This window comes from Phallusia mammillata, chromosome 3 (genome assembly GCF_965637545.1).
Source record: "Phallusia mammillata chromosome 3, kaPhaMamm4.hap1.1, whole genome shotgun sequence".
Lineage (NCBI taxonomy): Eukaryota > Metazoa > Chordata > Ascidiacea > Phlebobranchia > Ascidiidae > Phallusia > Phallusia mammillata.
In genome coordinates, this window is record NC_137254.1 from 25,088,225 (window position 1) to 25,114,462 (window position 26,238).

Consider the following 26,238-nt stretch of genomic DNA (forward strand, 5'->3'; position numbering starts at 1 on the left):
TTTAATTTGCAAGGTGGAGACTAAAGAGTCAAGATAGAATAGCCTGAGCATCGTTTACAAGTAAGCCAGTTTATTACTTTCATAAACAGGGCAATTTTGACATACAAACATGGGTTTAGTTACAACAAAGGCCTTTTTTGTTGCTCTGTTTCACCTAGCCCACCTTATCCTAATTATTTTGCTTGTTTGCATAGAGGTATTTTGAAATGGCAGTACCATTCATCAGAAAGGTTTTTGTAATGTATGACAAAATAATGTGACTGCTTTCTTTAAACCAATGAGTCCCAAAACTGGTACAGCGAGATATTCCATAACAAGTTCAAAAAGTCAAAACAACATGTGATCGATCTGTTAAAAACAAGTGGGACCCATCCAATGGAGGGAACGGGAGCTTTTCTCCACATCCATAAAAGCGATATCTAGTTAAGCTTATTATCCGTGAGAAAACAGCGATATAGGCTACAAACAGACTCGCAATGTAATTTTAGAAACAAGCTTCTTAATAAACTGGATTTATTTGGAACAACCTTGAAATGAATGACAATCATACTTGCATCAGAAAAACATCAATGGACCAAAAAGATTCCCTGCCCAATATTGTCAATACAGTAAGAATGACCACTGCATGCACATAAGTTCAATCTTACTTTGCACATATACACACAATTCATGCTTCTGAGGTCTTTTCGAAATGTATCTTTCAAAATTGCACAGCCTTTTTCAAAAACACAATGTTTTCTACATTTATCAAAGTAGTTGTACAACACCAAGGGTACCACCGTGTGCCAAACAAACCTCAATATAAATTGAAAATTACAACAAATATGAAATTGGGTTAAAGAACACTTTGCAACAAAAAGGAAATCTTATCCTTGTAAGGCATCCTTGACTTCCTGAGGAACTAGATTGATGATAGTATTGTGTTCTCTGTATGTTGCTATTACACCACCAAGATTTGGCCATTTTACATCAGCATCATACTGAATTTTCTTTCCTGAAAATATAGGGGAAAACAGGATAAGGAAACAATTACGAGGGGAAATGATCATTCAGGGCTTTTTTGTTGTATGTTTGGGATCAACCAATATCCAATGTTTTGGATGAAAATGATAATGTTGAAACTAACTTGTCTTGTAGTTTTAAACGGACGTCATTAACTAAACACCATTATAATTTTTTTTGAAGTTTGTCTAATTGAAACACTTTGCCAAATTCAATCTTTCTTTTTACTACCGTTTTTAATTATCGAAATACTTTGTATGACAATTTTTCTACTATGAAATGGTCTTGAATCAATTTTCATTCACCATAACTAAAAGTGGGTGAGTGTTTTGATTTGACTTATGACTCTATACCAAAGTCTTGTTAGAACACCAGCATATAGGAAAACAAAATGCCAAATTTGAATTTAACTAATGCTTTATGAGATAAGAAATAGGAAGGGGTGTTACCGTGGACATCAGTAAGCTGTCCGCCAATCGCACACAGTATTGCTTCTGGTGCACAAGTGTCCCATTTTTTGCATCCAGGTGAAGCAAAGACATATGCATCAGCCTCACCTTCAATTACCCTGATGACCTGGTAAAATGTAAAAGCACTTATGTACAGAAAATACTTTTTTTGTATTAAGGTTGGGATTTAATGCTGCTTTGAAAGCAAACACTACAACAATTTATTACTTTTCCTTTTTGCTCAATTGGCAATTGTATGTAACTGAAAGAGACATCATTACATCAGATAATGAAATGTCAAGATGAGTTGCTGGTTGAGCAAATGGAAAAGTTTGTGACATATGCCTGGCAACAACACTACACATACTTACCACACAAATTTAGTGCTTTGTACATACATCAAACATTATTTAAACTGACAGCTACGCCAATATTGCCAATGTACAACTTTTTAACTACAATGTGTGTAAATGAAATAAAATATTTTTTTCTGAAAAACATGGGAACCAAGCAAAGACAAACAATAAAATGTCACTATTGTACAAAGGATTCACAACAAGGCATTCTCAGGTTACCAGGTGTGTCCAGTGTAAAAGCCAGTGGTCACATCAACATGTTTATGGTGATTACAGAGTCTTATTTTTATCACTGGTCATTTGTTTATCTCTCACTTTTACTACTGTGTACCAAGTAATCTTTTCAAAGCCCAATTGCTTGACATATGTTTGCCCACCTAAACTTATGAGATGCTTGTGAAAGTTTTAGTATGACTTTTGTTTATTTTCTCTATTAACTCTGCCAAAATTTCATATGGCCATACACCTATAACCAACAATGCCTGGACAAAGCACTTCTTGTGCTTTATATTGGACACAGCCATATTGCAATGAGCCTGGCATTAACTTACCTTGTTGCCGGCACCTCCTTGTCTTTCTACAGCAGTTGGTGACATACTTTCCAAGCAGAGGTTAACTAGTTTGTTGGAGTGGGATCTTGTGGTAATTAGAATTCTTCTGCCAGTTGGAGGCTCCGCCCGGTTCCAACCAAATGCCCCAAGACCCATTAGGCCCCAAATCGACCGGCCGAGCTGGGACTAAAATTTATTATTAAATGTTTATTGTAATTTCATATACAAATAAACATCAGTAGTTGACAATTTCGTACCAAATCTAAGCTTTATTTTCACTTACATGGGAATTAACTAAGTAAATATGTGCTTTGAAATTACTATGTAGCATGTTGGACTTGGGGCACCTGTATGTCACAGACTAGCACACAATCTCATAAAGTAAACACAAGTTAATATTTTACTAACATCCTTGGCACACCTGAGATCCGGATTGGTAATTGTAAAATGGTTGGTTAACAACCCCACCCACAGCCTTTCCATTGACAGCCAACCCAATCAGGATTGTAACATGATCAAGAAGACCTGCATACATGTAAATGTTTTTAAGTTCCATCAACAAAGGCATACATGTTTTAGGTCAGCGTGGTCCAACTGCAGGCCCGCGGGCCAATTGTGGCCTGCGAGATCTTTTTGTTGGCCCGCGAACGTCCAACGTTTTAATGACAACTATAATTTTTGTTTTCAATTTTTTAAAATGTGATAATTAAGCAACACAAAATGCTGTAAAATATCCTATTGTGACGCATGACCGGACATTGTTATGTGTAATAAAGGGTTCTTGCATCAACAAACCGTTTGGGCATATTTTGCACCAGAGTAGAAACTGAATGTTTGTAACGGCTGCTACTTGGTATATAACTATAAAAGATACAAAATAAAATTATCCATTGATTAAAAACAGTGTATAGTCACCCTGGTGTTTGTGCCAGAAAACAAGTTTTACCTGCGAAAATTTCAGACCTTGGCATGCGAAGTAAGTTAACGATTTTTAATGGCCCGCAACAAAATAAAGTTGGACCACACTGTTTTAGGTAATGCTTGATATCTTATGGCAGTGGTTTCCAACCTTTATCGACAAGTTCCTTACTTAACAATCCAAAACACTTTCACTTACTCCCAAAGCAATGTGTCTATTTACAAAGCACATGTGCAAGCTTAGTAAATTTGTTCCTCAAGTTTTAAAATTCCTTTTTGGTTGCGACGTTTTAACTTGTCAACTAAATCATGCTTGTTTGCATTTTAAAGATTTGCAATATTTTTTGGGAGATGACAAGAATCCTTGTCTGTTTATGTTCAAACTACATACACCTATTGAAACCTGCATTCACACACATTTCGCATGTTTGTTTTTTCTATCACATTTATAAAAATGGCATACCACATACCTTCAGTAAATTCTGCAGTCCCATCCAATGGATCAACCCATACTACGATCTATGCAAAAGAAATCAGTTTCGATACAAATCACATATGGTGTTTAGCAAAAGCTTACATTTTCTTCATTAACAGTGGAATAGTTGGCTGGGCATTCCATCTTCATGACCTCTGGGTCCAAGTCCACTTTCGCATCCGCACTTGGGTCCAAGCCCTCATCTTCTTCACCAATAATGACAAGTTTAGGGAATTTGGAGATCAGAGAAGCCCTGATTAATTTCTCGACAGAGCGGTCGGCTTTTGTTTGCAAATTCTTTTGACCACCCTACATAAAAAACAGCAGATTACACCAAACAGTTTGAAGATCACTCTTAAGAAGTTATAGTTCAAATGGCTTTATATTCAAGTTTGTAACTGGCTTTATATTTCTTGTAATTGAACCTGAATTGCTATAATCAGGGATAATTAGTGGTCTATAACTGAACAATGAAGAACTAAACATATGTCAGTAAATGAAATCTTACAATATCAATTCTCATACCTTGTCGACAATTCCCAAATCACCAGATGTCATAATTTGTCTAACAAGCTCTGCAGCTTTGTCAGCAATTCGCACAGATGCAGCCAGCACTCTATGTATTACAGGTCCACTTGCCATCTTTTATCACTTATGTACAGTGTAATTAACACAAAACCTGCAACGAATCTCATGGTATTGATTGTAACCAGTAAAATTACACAAATCTAATGGAACATTTTAACAAAAGAAAATATTACAAGAGGTATCAGTTAGGAATTGCAAGCCAGTAATTCACAAACTATGTGCAATAATATACAGTACTGATGCACTAAGAGATCATTAAGGGTGCCCACTTGCACGGTAAAAATCTTTATAGGGCTGTACAGAAAATGCGATTGTGCAAGGCTAGAGCCATATTTTGATCTGTTTCGTTACCAAAACAGCCCCGCCCCCAACTATATATTTCGTGAAACATAAAGATCTTTTTTTTAAGAAACATTAGTCTTTTACTAAGTTTTCCACTAAAGATATATAAAGAGATAGTGTGCCACAAAATCAAAACTTAAACACTCCACAAAGTTGTCTACAAACAACACAAAACAACATCTTTATCATTGACTGTCAGTTCCAAAACCCCTATTGTATTGTATTAATTTTAAAACCGGGCATGAAAATGGTACTTAACAGAACAGAAACACTACACTAGTGGCACAGAATCTGGAAACGCCTGCAAAATCTCGTATTTAGTTACACTTATAGATCTTTTTCACAACTAAGTTGCCTACAAACAACACAAAACAACAACTTTATTATCGACTGGCAGATCAATTGACTGGACACTGGGCAGTAAGAAGGTCTACGTGACCACTTCAGCAACACAATGAGCATTGATTTCGCAACCAAATGAAGTTAGTGAAGTTCCAACGTGTATCTTTATTTTCCAGGTGGGGCTTTCACTTTTAAATCGCTGCCTCAGCATGACGCTAACAAATCCCTTGAGCATTGCGGTGAACGTTCGCTCGAGCACGTGCACAAACCACTCATGCGTGCAATGACCGGTCAACTGTGACGTCAGATTGTTATCGCTGATTTAAAGGTATGTTTTTGCTTTTCTAAGATTTATAGTACAAAGGCTAGCCACTAAACTTGTAGACTTTTGTTTTCATTGATGACCAAGTAAATACAAAGTAAACTGGGCACGTTCAGCTGCTTTTCGTGATTGTGGTAACGTAATGTCGTGATAGACCTCATAAGGCCTTCACGGCATATTTGGCATGGGTTGCTGGTTTAGTTTATTTTTTGTGTTGTTTTGTAAACTTAATCTGCTATCTGTTCTACTAAACTTAACCCACACTTTGTGCCAACAATCCCCAACCATAGGCAGATGCAATCGTAAAAAAACATCCTTAGCGTTTTACTTAGATTATTAACTTACTGCTAATCAGTAAAATCTATTGGTGTATTTCCTGGCTACTGTAAAACGGAAAAGCCGCGTAAAATTAACTTTGACTTTAGGTAACAACAGTTTTCAGAAACTTCCAAAATAACACTGGCATACTGATCATTTTAGTGTGTGTTCTAGTTGTTGAAAGCAGTCGTTTATGATTGCATTTTCCTCGGACCTAAATAACTTACTAAGTATGTATTCAAATCTTGCTGACAAAACATATCATATGTACGTTATTTTAATACGCCAATCTCCGTATATGCGGGTAACACAAAGTTTAACCAGTCAAATGGAACAATTGAACAGGCAGCGCATAAATAAAGGCCGACGTTGTTAGGGGTTAAATAAAAGACAAGGATGAATACAATTTGTGCAGACTAGAATGTATGTACAATATTTACACAGAAAAATGAGAAATTGCAATTACATACAAAGCGCAACTCTAAGCAAAAAACAACAACACTGCTTAATTTAGAACATAATTTACGTCACTAAAATTTTATATTTTTTGCATATTGTTTGTATCTTTTACAATGTTTATTGCACATTTGTTGCATATATTGCAGAAAAACTTCCCCTATCTTGAAGTATGCAGAAAAAGTTCACCTATTCTTGAAGATAGCGGTGTGAAAATGTAAATTAGTCTTAAAATAGCTTTTTCTCTACATCTACACCGCCAGTATAGTCTTTCAAAATGTTGAAAAAGTGATGCTTAGATTTCGATGTTGATAGATGGTATGGTAACAACAGTTTGGTATAATGATGAGACTTTGCAGTCCATTACATAGAACTGTTCCTAACTGTAGATGAACCTCTTTGTTATTAGTATTCGAAATCTTCTTCATTTTCCCCTGCTTCGTCTTGAGTCTCAGTTCCCACCTCTTCGTAATCTTTCTCCAACGCGTCGAGATCTTCTTTGGCTTCACTAAATTCTCCCTCCTCCATTCCTTCGCCGACATACCTGTGTTATTGACGAAATGGTTAATGTGTTTTCCGCAAATAGGTGCGTTAAGGTGAAGCTTGACGGTTTCAAATGTGTTACAGACTTCTTAGATCGTATCCATTTTGACCACAATATCTTATGAGTGGTTATGACAAATGACAGAGCTGGTTATAAACATTATAAGCTTGTAGTGGTGTAATGGTACGTACCAATAGAAATCCTTAACAATTTTATGCTTGTCTGAATTCAAGACATGGCAATATATTGCAACGGTGTAGGTCAGTATACGGTTGAGAAACAGGCGATGTAAGTGTAGACGATATTGATTAGCTCATTTTGCTGTCAAACTTATTGGCTCTGGGACAAGCTTTTTGGAAAACTTGCCACAACATTTTTGGCGTGTTTTGTTTTTAGCGTCCAATAGACTGGCAATCTCCAAACTTTTCCAGTTTGTTTTTATGTTTTTCATTGATTGGTCTTTGCATATACCGGACAGTGGCTTTTAGGTTTAAAAGGTAAATAACGCCGCATGAACTGACAATAGGATGACGAGCTTCCTTTCGAACTAAACAATACTGTCCCAAATGAGTCATATAACTTTTTGCGTTCGGTTTAATCGGTTAGAAATTCTGTGATCACATCGTTTTACTAACCAGCAAAATTTAAAGCTTTGAAATTAGTTTAATTTGCGGGACATCCGCATTCTGCATGAATCACAGTCAGAATTTTAGCAGGGCTGTTTGTATCCAAATTAATTTTGCGCAAATATAGGGTTTGCGTTTATACGGGATTTTGCGTTTTATAGGGTCTTGTCTTTTTGTTAAGTCAACCAAATGCAAAATAGCGTTCTATTAAGTTGACTTCTAAACCGCCAAAATTTACTTTAAAATGTTTACAAGAAAAGGCTTGATTCGGTCATTCTGTGTCTGTATTTTTTTTATCTAAGATATAGATTACCAAACTAAGTAGCTAGTTGCTGGATATAACCTAATGCCCATCGTCTTGTTTAGGCCATTGTTTATTTTTGACTTATTGTCTATTGTGTATGTATGCTTTGCTATAGGCCTGTCAATCAAACTTACGGGCCTAAACGGGCTTCTCAAAAACGATTCGAGTTAGGCCCGGGCTTCTTGTTTATTGTTTCTTGTTTGGGCCCGGTTAAAACTCTGGTTTGCACAAAAGAGATTGAAACTGTTTGATTCCTTAAAGTCTTTACTTACCAATGGACGAAAGCTCTCTTGTCGTACATCAGTTGAAATTTATGGTTGAGTCTCGACCAGGCTTCCGCAATGGCAGTTGTGTTGCTGAGCATGCACAGAGCGCGTGGCACAGCAGTCATGTCGCTACCCGGAACCATGGTGGGTGGCTGAGAGTTTATTCCAACTTTAAAACCGGTCGGGCACCAGTCTACGAACTGCGAGTAAAAACAGAATGTTATGCTACTAAAATTACAATCGAACTCAATTTAAACTTTATGTGTGCAAACAGTGGAGCCATCTATAGACTTGTACAAGCTGGAACAGTTAACTTATTAAGGCTTTTAATAAAAGCATAATGGCTGTTTAAAAGTAACACTCTTAAAGGCTATTTTACAGTTAGTGGAAGGTGGCAGCGCTACGTTTATAGAGTAAACTTAGTATTATTTTTAGGATTTCGTAGTTGGTTTTGGTTACCAAGAAAGGTTAACGTTTCTTAATTAACGGACATACTACTAAGTGTTCGTGACTACCCAAAACATGCGAAAACTGCAAAAATAGCAGAAACACAAGCAAATCATCGAACTACAGTTTTTTCATCGTTTAAGCACTGTGTTTGAACCAGTTTTCCCCCTTTTGCATCCTGTATGGTCTAATAAGAACGTTTGTGTTAATAGTGTGTCATTAGCCTGATGTAGACGCCCCAATTGAGACATATTTGTACGTTTGTGTAATAATTCTGGAAGAAAACTCGGCGGATCGCAGTACTACTTTAGAGGACCATGCCTATTTTTTCCTTTTACCTGAATGGTTCGTTTGTTTTTTATGTTGGAAATAGCCACATTCACATCCTTCGGCACAACATCACCTCTGTACAACATACAGCAAGCCATATATTTTCCAGTACGTGGGTCGCACTTTACCATCTGGTTTTCTGGCTCGAAACACGCGCTCGTGATATCGCTCACGGTGAATTGCTCGTGATAGGCTTTCTCGGCTGATATCACGGGAGCGTACGTCGTGAGAGGAAAATGGATTCTAGGATACGGAACCAAGTTGGTTTGGAACTCAGTGAGATCGACGTTAAGAGAGCCTGAGAAGCGTAAAGACGCGGTAATGGATGAAACGACTTGGGCAATTAGATGGTTAAGGTTGGAGTAGTTGGGTCGTTCTACGCCAAGTTTCTTCATGCAAATTTCGTAGATTGCTTCGTTGTCAACCATAAATGCACAGTCTGTGTGCTCGAGGGTTGTGTGAGTTGTGAGAACTGAGTTGTAAGGCTCTACAACTGCTGTTGAGATCTGCAGAGAAGGAATAATGCATTAGGGTTAATGCTGCTTTGATAAAACCCTTTCTACGCTTCTAAATGTGCTGTAATGTCACATTTTTTTTGCTTTAGTTGTTTTTGTTTGGGTAAAAGCTAGCTTTTTAGTGCTTGAGTTGTGTTTGTATGAGAAGCCAGTTTTTTTCATGACCAGATAAATAGTCTGACAAATGTATTCAAACATTGGTCATTTGGATGCAACTATTATATAAGCGAGGAAAAAATGGCCAAAATTAACTTGACTAACTCTTCAACCTACCCTTGGTGCTGGGTACACTGCAAATTCCAGCTTTGATTTCTTCCCATACTCAATGGAAAGTCGTTCCAGGAGCAAAGATGCGAATCCTGATCCGGTTCCTCCTCCGAATGAGTGGAAAATAAGGAAACCTTGCAAACTGGTACACTGGTCGGCGAGCTTCCTGATTCTGTCCACAGTTTGGTCAATTTGCTCCTTTCCTGCCAAAGAAATGTCGATTTATACTGGGATCAGCCCCGAGGCGTTCATGCAGACCAGAGATCAGGGCATGCAACGATGCTTGTGATTCGACTTTCGGCGGGCTCACCTCAGAGCCTGTGTATCCCAGTTAGTAGTGCTTGAGTCCCTAAAAAGGCTCTTGTCGTAGGTTCGAATCCCACCGCAGTCTAGATTTTTCTAGTCTTCACCTTGCCATATGGGAATGCTTGCAAAACCGGCTTGATTCGGTATAATGCCCTCAATGGGCTTGACGTACTGTGTATTTAATTTGCGTCCTATTTGTCTCATAATCCTATAAGCCAACAACCACTTACCGACGGTATAATGTCCCCTGGCGTAATTATTAGCCGCATCTTCCTTTCCTGTTATCATTTGCTCCGGATGGAAGAGAGCCCGAAATTCCCCGGTCCGTATCTCATCTGTGAAGGGGATTATGTTGGATTATTTATTTGGACTGTTAGTATAGCTGTTGCAGAAATACATAACAACCTGACAAGGCTAATTGATGTCTTTTTGACAGTATAAGGTTGTCATAAAGACCTAAATGTAACTACAATGCATATTAAACGGTTCAATTATCCGCACGAACTTTAGATAAGTTACTATGACTTTAGCTTCGAAGAAGCAGGTTCTAATATTCTTTGTGTATTGAAGACTACAGCTTCACAGTGTGAAGAGTTCCACAGACTATTACCATGGAATGTAGTAAAGCCACGTTTAAACAAATATATGCGTACTGGTTTAGAAATGTATTAAAGAAAAAATTCAAAAAAGGGGGGTGGGGGGTTAAAGACTACCAAATAACACCTTCTGCCATTGTTCCAAACCAATTTTGATACTCTTTTATACAGTAAATTTCCGTTTGAACTCAAAAAATTGTCCAGTTTAAGCGAAGGACCGGATTAACCAATGTCGATTGGTTGAAGCTTTACCACATTACAAATCATTTGTACCTCAAGTTTTTGTCCGAATTAGGCGAAGAACCGGATTAACCGAATCCTGTTTACTGTATTATATTTTTCGGTTTGTATGTTGCATCCCACTTACCCACTACGGTTGGCTCCAGATCGACGAATATGGTTCTGGGAACGTGTTTTCCAGAACCAGTTTCGCTGAAGAAAGTGCTGAATGAGTCGTCCTTTTTGTTCGATTGGGCCGTTTCCATCATCCCACTTTTGTCAATTCCATGTTCCAGACAGTAGAGTTCCCAGCAAGCACTGCCGATCTGGGTCCCGGCTTGACCAACGTGAAGTGAAATGCATTCGCGCTGCGTTAAAAATGGTTGGTTTTGTAACTTCATGAAGGCATCTTATGTAGAGTTTCACAGGCAGAAAACGGGATATATGGAACGTTAACTTCACAGATAGATTTTAATTGGCTTTTTTGGTTGATGACGTGGCCCTCTCTGTAGCTTGTGCAACAAAAGGTTATGCGCAGAAATGATAAGGAAATGCTTTCAAGTGCAATACCGGTCATTTACTAGTTAAAAAAATAACTGTCCAATTTCTAGTTGCAAATTAAACAACTGCGACATTTTGGGTCAGTTTTTCAGGTTGTTCCCTTGAAATGTTTATCTTATGACCTGATACACATTAGGTAGCAATTCCTGTTTTGCATTTTTTAAATAGTAAATCTTTACAACACTAAGTTTTATGTACTTCTAACCTCATGTACTGACATAATGTTGCCCTGATGAAATAAACCTATATCTTAGCTGGATCGTAATTCTCCCAGAATGCATTTACAGCTTAGAATAAACCGTTAGAAATGTAGCTAGTTTAATGTATTGGGTTTGCCGGTTCGCAGAATTGAGACCGTTTTTGGCATTTAATTCCAACACGTTGGCAAAACACGAAGCGGTAACGCCCAGTAGCTCTTTGTCTGAAGCTAGTCTCATCCTGCCTAAGACCATCCTTGTAAATACCAGTTAAAGCGTGACAAGGCCAAGCTTTAAAGTTATAATAAACAATACCTTTCCAAACATATTATGAAAACACCTACCATGATTTTAGCTCGAAGTTGCTTTTTCTGTCTTGCAAAGTGTTGAAGCCTGTTTAAAGTACCTAAAACTCCGCACAGTAATAGCGTTACGGCTTACCGGCAGACTGTAACAATTAACACAGCGTTTGCCCGCACACACTGCAGTCACACCACAACCGGAAATGACGTCACTTCTGTCGTGCTCTCGACTTCGCCGTCCTTCCTCGTGCAGCCGCCACGAATGCAAGTCTGATGCCAAAGCATTTCATCCTCAAAAAACGTGCAATGAAAATAGTACTTAACCGCGCGACCTAGCGTTATTGATTGTCCTGACTTTGGTCACTGTTGGTTTGATTAATTGATTTGGCTTGCAAAGTTTCGATTTTTGGGTAACTTCTCATTGTGTTGGGAAAAAGTTAACCTGGGTTGTGTATACACTCATTTTTTTATGCCTACAATAGAGTTTTTACCGTTAGGTGGTGCCGGTATTTGAGTTTATATTTGGTATCGACATTTGTTTAATCCCACACCTGATTTGATGCCATTTTGAATCGGGTTTATTTTTTACCTATTTATTGTGACTTGTTTATGGGGCAATATTGCATCCTTGTTAAAACTAACGGGAATTAAACGAAGCGTCTTTTATATCTTCAAGGGGGAGATCGAATGGTTATTTTGGATAAATCGAAAGGTGTTTTTACGTCGATCGGATGGTGTTTTTTAGGTAATGCAAATTCTACACGTGATTGAAGGACTTAAAACGCTTCCCGCAGACGTTTTCGCCTTTTTTACAGACGTTTTTTCGCTTCTTTCTAACAATACACACCATTCATTGTTCTGAACTCTAAATTTATTGATCGTGAAAATAACGTATTTATATATTTTAAAACTCGTATTCATATGAATGATGCGTATCCAGTTATAAAGGGTAACATCAAAAGGTCGCGTACACGCTGTTGTTGGTCGATGACGTCGGTTGACCTCATCAAACACATACTACAATTATGATGACGCAGCCATAAATCTTAAAACGGTTGTGACGATTAGATAGCATTGAGAAATGCTAGGCTGCCACCTGAAGTTTATCAACGTGATCTCATGAATTATCCCCTCGTAGAGATCATTCCTCAAGCGTTTGTGACGGGCTCTTGGCTCATTTCCTTTTCTGGTTATTTTTGAAACCTATACCTTACGATGCAAATCGGATGTGAGGTGTTGTATCACTTGGGCGGCGCAGCACGCGAGAACATCAGAAACTAGTGCACTTTATTTTGTGAAAAGAAAACTCTGTGTTTTAACTTTTAAGATGCATGTTAGGTTTTTTATTGCAAATGTTATACTTTTCGGTTTTGCGGAGAAGCGGTTGCCAGATTTTAAAAGTAGTTGCACTGCCGTTCTGTTTTAGACTGCTTAATAAGATTGGTTTTTTTAGACCACTTAGTTGTATTAAATTAGGACCTTTCTTTCACGCTGCAATGGCTGTGAACGTGTCTGATCTCCCAGCAACAAGCAATCTTCTGAATGACTCGTTGTCTTACCCGGTAAAAATCGGATGTAGTGTGGCAACTGGATTGAGCCTTGTTATTTCAGCTTTTGTCGCTGTCTCCTTAGTCTGCTATGGACTGACACACAGGAAGTTTACGAAGGGAATTGTGAGCGGCCGTATTTTGTATATTCTGGCGTGTTTGGCCAGCTTTATCAATTGCATATTTCCTGCCCTTACCCTGGCCGTGTACGAAATTCCTAATACTAGTCACTCAACAGTCCAATGTGCTATTCTGGTAAAGCTCATTCTTGGGATCCTGGGGATAAACGTCTTGACAATCTATACGTTCCTGTGGTTGAAACAACGCTGTCTCTACACAAGTGCTCTGCTTATTCACGCCAGAAAACCATGGATAAAAGTTCTTAGTTACTTGAGCATCGTTGGTATGGTAGCGGGCTTTCTGACCGCCACTGTATTATACAACATTTTCCAGGATTATGACTACATTGGAAACGGTTGTATTTATGCAAACGAAGCCTTCATTTTACCATTGCTGGTGGCTTCGTCAGTGGACGCAATCGGCCAGTCTGTGTTGTTGTTTCTGTTTATTTACCCCTTCCAGTGCGCTCATATCGAAATCGAGGCGCGTTGTGGCATGAAATTTCTAAAACGAACCGCGTTTATGTCCCTTGCGTGCGTTGTTACTGATCAAGCTGTGGCCGCCATGTCGGTGTTAATGAAAGCCCGCTATGTAAACATCCCCCTAGCTGCTTATACGTGCGGTGTAACGTTCAACGTAGTAGCTGTTTTGTTAACATTTGAGACCTGGCGAGATATTATCGCCAGTCCGCTGAGATGTGTGTCAAAGCGTATAACAGACCAAGGTTAACCTGCCTTACTGCGCGTTTTTTATGTGCCGTTTTGTAACCTACGTAGTTAGTGTGTGGCTCAGAGTTGTAAGTCGGGCCGGGTTCGGGCGTAGGTTTTTTTTTAAAAAAAAAACAGGGTTGATTTGGGCCTGACTTTACACTCAGTGTCAGTACAAATTTAAGTAGCCAGTTGCTGGACCTGACCTAATGTCAAACAGGCCTAAAACACAATGTTTAAGACCAATAGTCTGTTGTATCTTTCGTGAGGCTTTAATGTATAGGCCTGTCAATTAAATTTTCGGGCCTAAACGGGCTTCTCAAAAACGTTTCGGTTTTGGGCTTGTACTTTCGGGTTCGGGCTCCAATTTCAGGCCCGTTTACAACTCTGGTGTTGCTGCGTTTTTAAAAAAAAAAAAAACTTGTAAAATTATTTTCCTGTGTGCCACATTAAAACTTCAAACAATTCCATCTTTGTTGATGTTTAAACACCTTTTTCTTATTGCATTGTTGGCGTAAAAGATTTTTGTACAGTTAAAAAATAAATAAATAAATGAAAATAATACAGTGTTTGACAACGCTGTACAAGCAGTTGATGTTTAATTTTTTCCTGGTATGTATTCTAAACACGCGATCCAACCAGAAGCAGCTACCAATTTTTTTTTGTTAAAAAGTTTTGTAAAAAAATCATAAAAAGTAGACATGGTACCAATAAAAAATTGTTGTTGTTATTGTAAATCCAACTTAATAATTTTCATTCGGAGAAGCATTTACAGTAAACTCTACTAACAAATAAAACGATGATTCATACAGTGTTTGAAAAATAGTTTGCTGTATTTAGCAGGTTTAATAGTTCGTAACATTTGTTAACACTGCAGATCGAGCCATGTGTAGTTCATGGCTCTTTATGAGTAATTTATATCCATTGGTGGTATAGGTAAGTGCGAACAGTGAAGTCGACATGAACTTCCCATGTATTGCGCTCATTTATGTCCGTGGAAGTGTCCTTCCTATGAATTGCGCTCTGAATTATCATGCTTCTGCTGTCAGAGCCTTCAGGACACTTGACATTTTTTGAAAAGGATGTCAATATCAATTTGAAATGCTTCGGAAGATTATATTGTGAAATTGATCTTTGATATTTGAAACGCAGATCAGTATAGAGCACTTTGCAAATGTCAAACGCTTTGTTTTGCAAAATATGGAAATGCTTCTGTAATAGGCTACCTAATTAGTCCAGAGGTTCTTAACCTTTTTATCATGGCCGAACCCATATGATATTCTTTAGCCTTTAGTCGAACCCCAACAAGTTACATCCTAGGTTTCTAGCTCATTTTGTGCTTTTGACCATGCGTTTTTGCCCCCAACAAGGAATCATTGTTTTTCTGCTTACCAACAATGCGCACAGTGTTCTTTGTTACGTCAAATAGAACACAGATACAACCTTTCAAAGTTTTGCCATCTATAGCAAATAAAATTGCTATTTTTAGCGACTTAATACTTCTATAGTTTGATTAAAACGCTTAAGTATTTGTTGTTCAAAATACCTTCGTCGAACCCCTGAATCAGCGTTACCGAAACCCTGGGGTTCGATCGAACCCAGGTTAAGAACCACTGCCTTAGTCCGATACACGGACAAGGAAATTTGATGTCTGGTTTATCATCAATACACTCCAAAAGGTTGATTAAATGCCCTTAAAACCAGTGGTTTTCAAACACAGGTCCTAAAGCTATTGTTGGATTGTTTTGTAGCGTCTGTCAATGCAAATATTGATTTCAAATAGTTTTTCAAAAAATTTTTTAAATACCACCCTACAAATGTTAACTTTTAATCCAAAATGCTTGACAACTTTTGATTTCTGATTTCTTACCTTCTTTTTTATAAAAAATGCATAAATTACTTTTTTCATAACAGGAAATTTGACGCAAGGGACGAGTTTAAAAAAGTGGTTCATTGCAACAAAACTCTTTGAAACCTCCGCTTTAAAACAAATATTTCAAAACGTATATCTTTTGAATGCGTGGCACCGAATTTTTAATGTTTTCACTAAGCAATTTGTTTTTCAGATGCCTGGAGTGGTTTAGATGTGCATTCACGACTCCTGGTTAAAGAAGGGTTTTCCTGGGACAGGATCTCTAGTTCTGGCGACAATCCCTGTGACTCTGGAAAAGTCTTGAATGGAAAATGATATGGTATGCAAACTTGTCGGTCACTTCCCCAAAAGCAACGTATTTTTGACTAACAAGGGGTTGTTATTCCCTTTTGGTTGGAAAGGAGTCTCAAAGCCTAAATCTACACACGGGATAGAAAGGTGTCTGAAATTGGCGTTGTAGATTTTAAATTCGATTCACCCTTAGACCATAAAAATTGTAAAGGTAATGTTATCCAGAGTTGTAAACGGGCCGGGTTCTGGCTTAGGCTTTTTCAAAAAAAACGGCTTGTTTCGGGCCTGACTTTACATTCTGTGTCAGTATTTCTTTTAATTATGTAACTAGCTAAGTAGCCAGTTGCTGGACCTGACCTAATGTTAAACAGCTTTAAAACTCTGTGTTCAAGAACGTTTGTTTATTGTGTTTGTTGTCTTGGTATTCCCAAGGCTTCAATGTATAGGCCTGTCAATCAAACTTTCGGGTCTGAACGAGCTTTTTAAAAACCATTCGGGATAGGGCCGGGTTCGGGCTCCAATTTTTAGCCGGTTCACAACTCTGATGTAAACTTCAGGGAGCTCTCCAGTCAAGGGAGCTTAGCGTATTGGCGTCAAATGACGAGTAGAATGGCAAGTCAAATGAATACAGGTTCTGGACCTCAAACGCCCTTGTTTTAGTTCGTTTTCATATGGAACAACAGGAATATGTGGTCTGGCCAATGGGTCGATGACAGCGTGAGCTGAGATAACGCTTGTCAGTCCAGGAAGTACCTGGTAACTAGGTGAATAAAGTAGATAACATGGCGGATAAAAAAGTTAATACGTTCGCACCGAACGCGAAGGCAATAATTCAGTTTGTGTAAATTCCTATCTAAGGAATAATTAAATTTCACCTAAGAGTTCAAAAAGGTTGCGAATGTGGCCATTAACTTTAGTTGGCGTTGTATGAGAATTTAGCCTTCTTAACAAACACTTAGCGTTGCTGTAATGAAACAACATTGTACAAATACACAGTACAACTTAGTTGTGACCGCTCAAAGACTATTTCACAACCTCGAACAACTAGAATAAAAAAACACATTTGCAACAAAGTTAAAACTTGAGCTTGCACACAAAAGCCTATTTGGCAGAGAATATTGCTAAACCAACTTTTGGCTTTTTTATAGTTTCTCTGTTTAAAAATATTTTGGCTTTTTTATAGTTTCTCTGTTTACAAATATTTGTCCAATTCTGACATTTAAAACCCTTGTTACTTTGATTTCAGCTCTGATGAATAATGTTTCCACCACCGCGTATGGATGACAGTGTCCATGGGCAAAAAATCGAAACACCTGCCCTCTAGCGCTTTACTCGGCAGACCTAATAGATTAGGTTGTTCTCAAGAGGAATATTCGAAAAGGTAACGTGACATATGCAGTTGATATTAAAACGCGAACGATGCGCAACTTTTAGCGATCACAAATCGAAATGTTAATAGTAAACCCACGGTGTAAAAACAATGGTACGAATACAATGTTAGCTTATAGCAGTGGTGTTCAATCTTATACGGATCGCGTACCACTTGACAACTTTTCCTATTGCTGTGTACCACCTAAACCAGTGGTTTTCAACCATTTTGTAGCCCCGGACCCGCTTTATAAACTGTGTAGGTCTCTGGCCTCCAACGTAATTTAGCGCAGGTTTTTGGTAAACATATTTGCCTCCATGAACCCCCTGAACCATCTCACGGACCCCTTTGATTCCGCAAACCCCAGGTTGGGAACCACTGACCTAAACCCTGTTTGAATAGGTGGACCAAGAAATAGATCTATTTTCTCGACCTGGCTAGCATATTAGCAGTTTCAAAAGATTGTCTAAAACACGACCCAAATCAGGGCTTGTCAGTTGGGTCAGTTGACTTGCAATTTTAGATCGGACTTTCATTGAGTATCACACAAAGCTACTCGCGTACGACCTGAAAAGTTCCGTCGTACCACTAGTGGTACGCGTACCACAGTTTGAGAACTACTGGCTTAAAGTGACCGATGAACTACAATACGAAAAAAGTATTTAACACCCAATATGAAAATATGGGCGTTGAGAAACCGTGCTATCTAATAACCACACAACTGAGTTAACTGTGAAAACGCTTTGTTATAATATTGATGATCGTGTCGCTACATACATAAGATGCGTTCTAATCGTGCGCATTTGCGGCTTAGGACATTACACGCCTTGAGAAGAAAAGAAATAAATCAGAGTATGAACACCTTCGAAAATCAAATGTAAAACAGCAATGTACCAATACACCTTAATTTAAAATGTTTTTTAAAATGATTAATTGTGCACAAAGTACAAATTGTCTAAGAAAAAGGGTTATCCTTTTTGAATGTGCTCGACTTATTTAACGCCTATGTAAGTGCAACTGCTCTTGGAAACTGCATGTAGAAAAGAAAACTTTCCATGTTTTAATCTGGGAAACAACCCATGAAAATAGATAACGCCGGCCTAAATCGGCATGTTGCTCTTTCCATATCACATTTCGCATGTATGCTTTTATTTCAGCTTTGTGTATGCGTTGTGTGACGGGTTAAACCACCGTAAAATATTGTTTTAGTTAAAAGTCTAAGCATTGCCATAAAGTAACATTAACTTGTTGTTTAAAAGCCATCCTGTAAGTTAAAAGGCAATTTACCGCAGGCTCAATTGCAACACCATTTTCAGTTCCAGAGCACACCGACGCAGGTTGCCTCTCGAAATCTTTGAGCATTCCGGTTCAAGACCTGATGATTGACTCACTCGGCACTGTCATTGGACGGTTTGTGCGCGCTAGTGACGTTGGAAAATCCAGCATTCTGATTGGCTAAGAAAAAAAGAAAAAAATGAAACGGTTGTGCCTGGACTCGTGGTTTCTTTCATTTGACTTTGGACGCCAGTGAGGGAGGCTGTGTTTTTTTGTAGTCGTCATTTATTCAAGGACTTCCGAGTTTGCAGGTAATAGCTTTGAAGCATTTAGAGGTGTAATCGCTTTTATGTTTTCAAGATAGTGTGAAGTATATTGTGCGTTAACTTTACTAAGTTTAACGATCCTAAGTAGTTTCTGTTCTATGCTGCGATGAGATTCAGTGCTGATCAAGTTCATAATTTTAAATTTTAGTTTATTGGTTTAGTTATGTAAGATAGTTCATCTGCCATTTATTCTGTGGTGACCGCCGCGCCGCACAAACGTAAAATGTCTGCTCATATTGTATGACTGATCGTTGAAATCAAAATGCCAGTAAAGACTCCTTTAGTTTATAGTTTTATTAGACAGTATGTTTAGTTATTATTTTATTTTTGCTAATTATTATATATTTTTCAGAACAAAAATAAAGCGGCGCTTTGTGGATGGAACTGGACCATGAAGTAAGTTATCGATGATTTACTTTTTTATTTATTTGCTTTTTTAATAATTTTGTTGCGCTCTATTATATAGTACTTTCGCTGAAGCCTGCTTTCTCCGTCAATGTTGTTTTTCCAATAGACTTCTTGTAATACTATATGTAATGGATGTCACTTGCATTACTCCATGTTTATTTTAAAGTTCTTTCGTTTATTGTATCAGTATGTAAACAGTTCAGCTATAACTTATATATATGGGTTGTGTGGTGAAGGCCGCGCACCACAAACAATAAGTTTCTGCTATTGTTTAATAACTTACCGTTGCAATTAAGTCAACAAAATAGTATCATTATAGTATTACGTAGACAGCTTTTTGTTTGTTTGTTTTTTTTATGTTTTTTTATTTTTGTTTGTTTTTTGCTGATGATTTTGTAATATATTTTAGAACAAGAAGAAATAAAACAGGACATCGAATGTCAGTTCAACTACAATAAAGTAAGTAATTGTTTTATTGCGTTGTGTTAAAAGCTACTTTTTCTGTATTTTAAACACTGTGTAATGCATGTCACTTGTGCTATGATATCATACTTTACTAATGTTCGTATTATTATTTTAGAACAACAATCTATTTGTGCTTTAGATGGAACTCGACAATGTCTTCCAGTTCTACTACAATGAAGTAAGTAACCCATTGTTTTTTTACCATGTATTAAAAGACACTTTTGGTAGATCATGCGTCATCAATTATGATTTTTTAATTTAGTTTTCAATTAAATTAGTGAGACACCTAGTGTGTTGGGACATATTGCGATACTATGTAATGGTTGTCACTTGGCGCTAAACGTTAGGGTCTTTGAACTACTTAACGTATCCACTTCGTATTAAACAAGTTATGATAGCGTTGCTTTGTTCTGTGCAAGCAAGTTTATGTCGTCGTTACCGAAGTCTGACTTTTTATCTCATATTTTGTACAAATTGTAATTCTTACTTGACTTGCAATCGTAGCATGACTTAAGTGGTGCGCTATAGATAATAAGTGTTGTATTAAACTTTGCTTTGTAGCAACTACCATACGAGTGGACAATAATAGTCAACGCTTTTAAATCAATACTTTACACGAGCAATACTGGAGCTAATTTTTAGTTATTCTTCTACATTAAACTTTAATTGTGCTTTAGTTTATCGTAGTTCCGAATTCACGCTACAATCCATCTAGGAACGAACGGGTGAAACACTCTTCAGAAAACGAAATGACATCCAAGCCATCAAAGCCAACTGTAAGCAAAATAAACAGCATACTTTATTGTTACTTATGTTTTATACTGTTGGTAATCCTATGCCTCGAAATAGCATGAAAACCACGTTAATGGCGCTTTATGTTAAATAAATGTTAAGTTTGATTACCTTGCCATTCATTGATTATAATTGTAATGTCGTTAACATTAGTATATTACATCAAGTAAATTGTACAATAAGTAATGTCACATCCTAGCTTGCTATGTTATTCACATTGGTATATAGCATTAAGTCAATTATAATTGTGTTTAGTTTAATAAGTGATTTTTAACTGGATGTTTGAGTGTTTTGCAGGTGCTGATGAAGACAAGGCACTATTCAATCTCTGTCGTGAAGCTTGCAACAACACTGTTTTCGTTTAACACCGCAATTGATAAGTTCATGCATATATGTAAACTTCAAATAGGACTTATTTTTTGCATAATAATTAAGGATATAATTACAAGGGTGGTTTTCCAAGTTACCACATATTGTAGTTTACACACATTGTAGTTCATGCTTCCTACAATAAATGCTTTATAATTCCAACATTGGAGCGTTTATGGTTCCGCCTTTACTGAAACCTACTGCACTCCCGTGAAAAAGAAAACAAGCTTTTGCCATGTACCGATTTGAAACTTATAGTGTTAATTAAGTCCATTAAGGAATTGGTTTGCGCGTAAATGGTCGGTTTAATACGTAGGTATATATTTTACATCTTTATATTTAAAGATTTCCTTCTCAATTTTTTATATAACAAATATTATTAACATAATGTCCTGGGGGGATTGTTAGTAATTAAACAGATTTTGAAACAAGTAGTGTTCTTCTATTGGGTTGTAAACTGTCCCAAGGAGTTGCACCGATATTCGATGTCCCGACGGATCTTGGAACACATGAACAAGTGTGGAAATGAACCATTATGTAATAAAGTTTGTTTAATAACGTATAAATTGAATTGAGATTATAATTCAAAACTATGTTTCCTTAAATACCCTTATGGTGTAAAAATAAACGCCTAAATATATGCAAAATTTAAAGGTAAGTAATGTAGAACGTTTTTTAGTGTACTGGTCATACCGATCGTCTCTGAGAAGGTATTCTGCATGGTACTGGAGAAGAGTGAAGTATTCAATCGATGAATCGAAACGGACACCATGATCGTACGCCCAAACTTCAGCACTCCTTCTGGCCCAACGTCGGGTGTTTTTGTTTCGTAACACTGTTTTCGTTTTAATGCTTCGTCGTTCATATCGCACACACATGGAAGTCACGGAACCTAGCTCTCTCTCACATATGGACAATGGATCGCGGTGAGGAAGTACGCCCAATCGTACAAATCGGAAGAAGACCCCCTGGATCACAACATATCACACACAAGGAGCAATCAACTGGACCACAACATATTATATATGGAACGTCTTACTGGAGCGCAAACATAACACACAACATACCCAAATTTTTGACTGGTGCTCATTCGCCCTGCACAATAAAATTATGGAATTTACACATTGTGGTGAATTGCAGTTATTCCAGAAACTGAGAATTACGCATTTTATGAGTTTTTCAAAAAATTTGCAAATAATCTGTAAACGGAAAATACGTATTTTATGTATTTTTAAAAAAATTTGCAAATAATCTGTAAACGGAAGATACGTATTTTATGTATTTTTTATAAATAATCTGTAACCGTAAAAAACATATTTTAGTTAAATGAAATAATGCCTATGCTGCACTTCTTTTTAAATTGTTCGTAAATACGTATTTTAGTGTTTTTATAACTCTGAAAAGGTAAAATACATATTTTAGTGTTTCTTATAACTTCAATCTGGAAAAGTAAAATTCTGAAAAACGTAAAATACGTTTTTTATATGTTAATGTAAATTTGCGTATTGGTGTTTTTTGTTTTGCAAATGTAAAAAAAATCTGTAGGCCTAACCGTAATAATACATCCAGACTGGCTGATAAGGTGGCTTTAGGGTCTTTTGCCACCCTCCAGCGCAAATAAACTTACTATCCTACTTCTGTCTTTCTTTACATTTGTAGATAGGTTAAGCTGTAGTTACGTAAATACGTATTTTTGTGTTTCTTATAAATTGGTAGTTAGGTTAAGCTGTAGGTACGTAAATACGTATTTTTGTGTTTCTTGCAAATAATCCACAAAATACGTATTTTGCATTTTTTAAATAACAGGCATTTTTTGTATATTTTCCATTTTTTGTATATTTTCCCAGTACCGGTAAAATGCAAATTCTACATATAATGTCTAAAACTGTAAAACATTCACAACCGTCTTTTGTAGTTAATGCATTTATTGCACCCGAGCAAGTGTTCAACGTTCATGTGATATCATGACCGTGGAAGTATGTGTTAAATATGGTGTTTGTTTGCGAAATCCAATGTGTAATATGTGTTCCATTGTTCCCGCGTAATGTGTGTGTCTTGTTCCATGTCCAAGCTGTTCCCCGGCGACACTCCATGATCGGGAGGTTTCCGTCTGTCCGGTAGGTGTGTGTGAAATAATAAAGACTTAAAATACACAACGAAGCGAAAATATTCAACACAAGAAAAATAAGACTAAACCGATCATTTGGTTCAATTTAGCTTAGCTAAGGATTAAAGGTCCAAGATTAGTATTAGCATTAGACTTACCGTCGTTAGCATTAATTCACAATTGCCAAACGATATCCATATAGGCCTACAAAGTGGGTATTGACAAAAAGCCTTTTTATTTGTGGCCGTCATACCCATAAAGACACTTCTATTATCGTTTATGCAAAGGTTCCCAACTAAATACCCTAAATACGTTGAAAGTTATTGATAATTCTATATTATCCAAAATAAATTAACAGAAGAGAACATTACATCACTGGTTCCCATTGAAGTTATTTTTCGTTAAAAGTTAGGGGAATTATTAATAATTCTATATTATCCAAAATAAATTAACACAAGATATCATTACAGCAGTGGTTCCCAACTACATAACGTTTAGTTTGAAATAAAGTCGCATTTCAAACACAGAACTCTTCATTTATCATATTAACGTTGAAATATTTTTATTGTAGGCTACATCGCAGTTCTTTAAACGATTGAAGAAAGTTGGGAACCACTGCACTTGGCATTAAAGACTGCTGATCAACTAAGGTACACAGAGCATCTTGTCCAGGTAGTGTTGAGTGACGCCTTCTTCCACGAACCTTAAGAACAAAGCAACGTTAAGTATTGGATATAAAATGGTGAGCAAGATTTGTTTAACTTATCTTTTTTCGTTTCTTGGACACGCTTTTCCTGCAAAATAAAGGAAATAAAATCAGTTTACGACGGCAGAAGGATTATTGTTCAATGTAACATCTATCAAAGTTATGACACGCGCTGTGGCTCTTGTGCTCGCGCCGGTGTTGCGCTGTGGTCCTCTGTTTCCGTGGCCCCAAGTTGTCTGCGAAGTGGTGCTGGTATGTACCAGCTGTGGTCCTGTTTACGCGCCGCGGTGATGCGCTATGGTCCTCTGTTACCGTGGTCCTTGTTTTAACTTACACACTTTATCACGACTACATTTTAAAAATATACAACAAGAACTTATCTTAGTCATGTCTTGGGGTGGTGTCTGCATGATGCTGCTCGATGTTTCTGTACAATAAAATACTAAGTGTCAGTCATTTGCGACTAAAGGAATAATTTTCAACCAATAACTAATAAAGTTATGACAGGCGCCGTGGCTCTTGTGCTCGCGCCGGTGCTGCGCTGTGGTCCTTTGTTTCCGTGGATCCAGTTGTCTGCGAAGTGATGCTGGTAATGTACCAGCTGTGGTCCTGTTTACGCGCCGCGGTGATGCGCTGTGGTCCTCTGTTACCGTGGTACTTGTTTTAACTTACACACTTTATAACGACTAAAGCAAGTTAAATATGTACAACAATAACTTATCTTTGTAAATTCTTGGGACGATGCCTTACTGCGGGTTTCTTCAGCACCAGGTTGTCGAACACGATGTGCCTGTACAATAAAACAAGTAAAATTAATTATTTACGGCTAAAGAAATAACATTCAGCAAAGCAATAAACAAAGTTATCTAATGCGCCGTGGATCTTGTGCTCGCGCCGGTGCTGCGCTGTGGTCCTCTGTTTCCGTGGCCCCAAGTTGTCTGTGAAGTGGTGCTGGTAATGTACCAGCTGTGGTCCTGTTTACGCGCCGCAGTGATGCGCTGAGGTCCTCTGTTACAGTGGTCCTTGTTTTAACTTACAACACTTTATCACGACTATAGCAGGTCAAATGTACAACGGTAACTTATCTTTAAAAAGGTTTTCCATCAAGATGTCTTTTTCGAATCTCCATCAAGATGTCTTCCTATTCGATGATATGAGTATACGATGTCCCTGTGTAGTGATAAAACAATAATAGCTTTAGGCTTCGAGTAAATAGGTTATACTACAAAGTAGCTATGTATCCCGTGCTAAGTGGTTAAGGTGAATATTAAAATCTTATGAAATTAGTAACAAAGGGGCAGTGCACCATGTTCATAAATGACTAGCCAATATATTTAACACATATCATTAGCACAAATGCGAATTAAAACCGAATAAACGATAACTTTGCACGTAGTATGTATGTATTTAGTATACCGCTTAACAAGTAAACTAAATGCGTACCGAAACATCGAAAAAATGCCTTGTTTAACCTTCATTAATATACAAATGTTTTTATAGTTTACTTACATTTGTGTTTGATAAACTGAAACCTGTCCAACCACCACCTGCCAAAAAGAACAAAAAATGGCGATAAATTACCAGCTTAATGTACGCGTTAACATAAGAATTACAATAAATCCTTGCTCAATTTACTTACTCTAGGCATCGTTGGCTTCTAATACATCCATATTTCTTTGGTTAAGGCCGGGTATAATGCTGTTGGATAATTCAATCAATCTATCGTGTTAAAATAATTTTGTTTAATAACTTAAATAAAAAATTAGGTATGCTATATTTCTAAGTAGTCTGTATGTAATTTAATCTTTAAAGAAAATTATATGTAGACGATTAACAATCATAACGAAACATAACACAAGTTTCAACACTAAAAAGTACAAACCTTCCATATTACAAGTTATAAAACATTATGAATGAACAAGATCAACGTATCTAATGTTATGCTTTTAACTAAATGAGAATAATTAGTAACATTTACTTACCCTTATATTCTGAGAAATGTATGTTCAAATTCTTTTTCCAGAGGAGGGGTTACTGTTGGAAAACATATAACAAAACCTCAGTTTCAAACTTAAATCATGAAATTCATTAACAATGTGATACAGATATGCCTACCTAAGTTAAACGGTGAATCTTTCCTACAAGCTTGTTCGCATAAGCCACGTCCGACCTTCGCAGCGACTGTAAAGAAATGAGGAAAAACGTTGGTCAAGGCACGTGGTGTTCATTTTTTTCTTTTTTTGTTCGACTAATCACAACGCTTGCTAGTGCAACGTCACAGGCG

At 37.2% G+C, this 26,238-nt stretch overlaps 3 protein-coding genes and 1 long non-coding RNA gene across 9 annotated transcripts; 1 reads left to right on the forward strand and 3 right to left on the reverse strand.

Annotated features, from left to right (window-relative positions):
• Nucleotide 1: 1 nt before the first annotated feature.
• Nucleotides 2–22,261, forward strand: LOC145219185 (uncharacterized). Of its 6 annotated transcripts, none has more exons than XM_080086574.1 (11): nucleotides 2–60; nucleotides 5,200–5,351; nucleotides 16,040–16,165; nucleotides 17,384–17,518; nucleotides 18,823–19,092; nucleotides 19,460–19,503; nucleotides 19,925–19,974; nucleotides 20,096–20,158; nucleotides 20,658–20,756; nucleotides 21,070–21,678; nucleotides 21,821–22,261. In XM_080086574.1, the coding sequence occupies exons 8-10, from the start codon at nucleotides 20,120–20,122 to the stop codon at nucleotides 21,265–21,267; spliced, it is 336 nt and encodes a 111-aa protein (XP_079942700.1). In that variant the 5' UTR covers nucleotides 2–60; nucleotides 5,200–5,351; nucleotides 16,040–16,165; nucleotides 17,384–17,518; nucleotides 18,823–19,092; nucleotides 19,460–19,503; nucleotides 19,925–19,974; nucleotides 20,096–20,119; the 3' UTR covers nucleotides 21,268–21,678; nucleotides 21,821–22,261. The 6 variants fall into 6 exon arrangements, 5 of the variants coding, with proteins under 5 accessions (XP_079942700.1, XP_079942701.1, XP_079942702.1 ...); XM_080086575.1 differs by having other exon boundaries at nucleotides 20,696–20,756; XM_080086576.1 differs by having other exon boundaries at nucleotides 20,120–20,158; nucleotides 21,060–21,678.
• Nucleotides 497–4,461, reverse strand: LOC145219184 (3'(2'),5'-bisphosphate nucleotidase 1-like). The gene is made up of 7 exons (XM_080086572.1): nucleotides 4,277–4,461; nucleotides 3,854–4,060; nucleotides 3,747–3,795; nucleotides 2,780–2,883; nucleotides 2,359–2,544; nucleotides 1,452–1,578; nucleotides 497–994 (listed from the first exon to the last, which is right to left on the reverse strand). The coding sequence occupies exons 1-7, from the start codon at nucleotides 4,391–4,393 to the stop codon at nucleotides 867–869; spliced, it is 918 nt and encodes a 305-aa protein (XP_079942698.1). The 5' UTR covers nucleotides 4,394–4,461; the 3' UTR covers nucleotides 497–866.
• Nucleotides 5,925–11,769, reverse strand: LOC145219183 (tubulin alpha-1 chain-like). The gene is made up of 7 exons (XM_080086571.1): nucleotides 11,642–11,769; nucleotides 10,688–10,907; nucleotides 9,955–10,059; nucleotides 9,425–9,621; nucleotides 8,645–9,142; nucleotides 7,866–8,059; nucleotides 5,925–6,663 (listed from the first exon to the last, which is right to left on the reverse strand). Exons 1-7 carry the CDS (start codon nucleotides 11,642–11,644, stop codon nucleotides 6,525–6,527), a joined length of 1,356 nt encoding a protein of 451 aa, XP_079942697.1. The 5' UTR covers nucleotides 11,645–11,769; the 3' UTR covers nucleotides 5,925–6,524.
• Nucleotides 22,262–23,048: 787 nt separating the features above from the next.
• LOC145218407 (uncharacterized) lies at nucleotides 23,049–26,130 on the reverse strand. The gene is made up of 5 exons (XR_013857595.1): nucleotides 26,070–26,130; nucleotides 25,937–25,988; nucleotides 25,594–25,673; nucleotides 25,464–25,501; nucleotides 23,049–25,124 (listed from the first exon to the last, which is right to left on the reverse strand). It is a non-coding gene; the product is annotated as an uncharacterized LOC145218407 (long non-coding RNA).
• Nucleotides 26,131–26,238: the final 108 nt, after the last annotated feature.